The sequence below is a fragment of the Sinocyclocheilus anshuiensis genome, unplaced genomic scaffold (assembly GCF_001515605.1).
Source record: "Sinocyclocheilus anshuiensis isolate Anshui unplaced genomic scaffold, SAMN03320099.WGS_v1.1 scaffold173, whole genome shotgun sequence".
NCBI classification, from domain to species: domain Eukaryota; kingdom Metazoa; phylum Chordata; class Actinopteri; order Cypriniformes; family Cyprinidae; genus Sinocyclocheilus; species Sinocyclocheilus anshuiensis.
Window position 1 is genome coordinate 686,927 of NW_015536480.1, and position 2,911 is coordinate 689,837.

Sequence of the window (2,911 nt, forward strand, 5' to 3'; positions counted from 1 at the left end):
GACAGCGGCAAGGAACCAAAACTCCATCGGTGACAGAATGGAGAAAAAACCTTGGGAGAAACCAGGCTCAGTCGGGGGACCAGTTCTCCTCTGGCCAGACGAAACCAGCAGTTCAATTCCAGGCTGCAGCAAAGTCACATTGTGCAGAGGACTCAACTGGCTCCTGTGGTCTTGTCCCGGTGGCCGTCTGAGACAAGGTCTTTACTGGGGATCTGTATCTGGGGCTCATCTAGTTGTCCTGGTCTCTGCTGAATTTCAGTGCTGTAGAGGGGTTCTCTCTAGGTGCTGATCCACCATCTGGTCTGGATATGTACTGGATCCGGGTGACTGCAGTGACCATCTGATCTGGATATAGACTGGATCTGTTGGCTACGGTGACCTCGGAATAAGAGAGAAACAGACTAATATTAGCGTAGATGCCATTCTTCTAGCGATGTAGCAAGTACATCGGGTGTTATGGAAAGGGTGTCTGTCAGTGTTGCCATCAGTTGAATGAAGGACCTGGTATTGTGTGTTCAGGACCCAGCTGAAGACCGATTATCTGATGTCTTTGGAGAGTTCAGAGGGCCTGCTGGAGGAGCTGGGAGTTCAGGTTTTGAGCAGCGGCGCCTACAGCTCACCACAGTCTGTGACGCAGAACATTGACTCGGTGACTTCCGGTGACCTTGTCAAAGTAAGTCATTTATGTAAATCATGATAAGTTCAAGACGAGTTCACAAGCAACAAAAACCTGAGAAACAGGAAAAGCCATGGTGAGAATATCACCATGAGCATAATTGGCATTGATTTAAAAATGCCAGTTTTTTGTTTTGTTTTGAAGAAAGTATTCAGTCTCCATCACTGAACAGTTCTTAAACCTATGAAAATCAATGTGGATCAAGCTCTGTCTGATTAATTGAAGTGTTTAGATTAAAGGGTTAGTTCACTCAAGAGAAAATTCTGTCATTAATTACTCACCCTCATGCCGTTCCAAACCTGTAAGACCTTCGTTCTTATTCTGAACACAAATTAAGGTATTTTTGATGAAATCCGAGAGCTTTCTGACCCTCCATAGACCTATAAGGTTTATCAGTTCGTAGGTTTTTCTGTCCGATTGAGCCATCAATCCGATTATAAAAGCATTACTAGGTTGCTCATTATACCATTTCGGGGATCCCAAGTTCGAGTCCTTGCTTGTGGACCTTTCCCGATCCTGTCCCCTCTTTCTACCACTTCACTTCCTGTGTAACTACTGTCCTATTATCATAAAGGCAAAAATGCAACAACAAAAAGAAAAAACTGCAATACAGTACCATTTAAAAGTTTGGGGACAGTCAAATGTTTTAAAAGAAAGCTTTTATACTCCGCAAGGCTGCATTTGATCAAAATTACAGTAAAACCAGTAATAGGTTAATAATTTAAAATAACAATTTTAATAATTTTTCAAATGTATTTTCTTCCTATGATGCAAAGCTGAATTTTCAGCATCATTACTCCAGTCTTCAGTGTCACATGATCCTTCAGAAATCAGTCTAATGTGCAGATTTGCTGCTCAACAAACATTTAGGATTAAGTTAAAAAGATAGCATCAGCGAATATTATATATATATATATATATATATAATTATGAGACACATTCATCCAAAGTTACACACCTTTTATTTCATGCGTTACCTCAGACTTGAACCCATGGCCATAGTGTTGCTAGTGCCATGCTCTGCTGTTTGAGCTACAGGAACACTACATAAATACTACTAATTAATCATCACATACATATTTATGAATACTCGGTGTTCCCAATAATATGGATTGTTAGCTTACCTGGTGGTTTCAGCAGCACCACTTGCTGATGAAACTGCTAAAGCAGTAAAAATACAGTAACTGTTGGATGATGTATGACAGCAGAATTCTGTTTTTTTTTCCCTTTTTTTTCCCACAGGCTGCAAAGAAGCTTGTTGAGAGCAAGAAGACCATGTCATGTTGTGGACATCTGGCAAACACACCATTTGGTGATGAAGTGTGAGAGAAAGTCCCAGTCTAAAGTGCACACATTGTGCAGCTGCTTATTTGAGTGTAAAAACATTCTTAAACTTGTACGAATCCCTGATTGCTGTTGACGGTTGTTTTTTGGTCAGTTCATCATGAAGTCTGGTCCTTAGTAACAGTTTACTGGGAGCAGAGGCATCAGTTTCGTCCATTTCACTGTATATCTGATGTACATTCATTAAAACAAATCTATCGGTGATGAATACTCCTTGTCTGTTTCATCATTCCTCTGAAGAGTCGTCTGTAGAATCATGGTTTTAGAACCATTGCTTTTGGTAGTTCTTCCGTTAGCCTGCAGAGAGAGACAATGAGCTGCACATTAGGTTTAAGGAAAGAGAAAAAAAATGTGGTTCTGTTTAAGGAAAGGATATGACTTGGAAGAAAGAAAGAAATTGTTTTGTTTTGCATTTTTATTTATTTTGGAGTATTATAAGCATGAATGTATCTCTTTTCTTGAGTGGAATTAACACCTGCATTAATACATTTTTGGTCCTTATACGTTTTAATGAAACTAAAACATATTTGGTATAAATAGTGCTAAAAAGAGGTCTCAACTGTTTGATAAATATATATAAAAATATTAATATACATGTGTAGTTTAGTTTTACAATACATCTCTAGTCAAAGATCAGTCATAACATACTTTGCTCATAGCTAAACAAAATATTAAGTATTTATCATAAGGTTATTAAATTATAGCCTATAGTACTATTGTATGATTTAAACACCAACGCTGCTGTTCATTTGACCATTTCCAGTTTCCATAATATATAGATTATATATTAATATATATATGCAAAGATAGATTACATTATTTACACACACACACACACACACACATATATATATATATATATATATATATATAATATAATTATTGTATCTC

At 37.7% G+C, this 2,911-nt stretch overlaps 1 protein-coding gene across 1 annotated transcript in view; it reads left to right on the plus strand.

Annotated features, from left to right (window-relative positions):
• Nucleotides 1-2,294, plus strand: part of LOC107674831 (cytochrome b-c1 complex subunit 2, mitochondrial) — a 16,287-nt gene extending 13,993 nt beyond the window's left edge. Inside the window, 2 exon segments of the mRNA XM_016468983.1 lie at nucleotides 520-673; nucleotides 1,919-2,294. Of these exon segments, the coding sequence (XP_016324469.1) occupies nucleotides 520-673; nucleotides 1,919-2,002 (238 nt within the window). The 3' untranslated portion in view covers nucleotides 2,003-2,294.
• The last annotated feature ends 617 nt before the right edge of the window (nucleotides 2,295-2,911 follow it).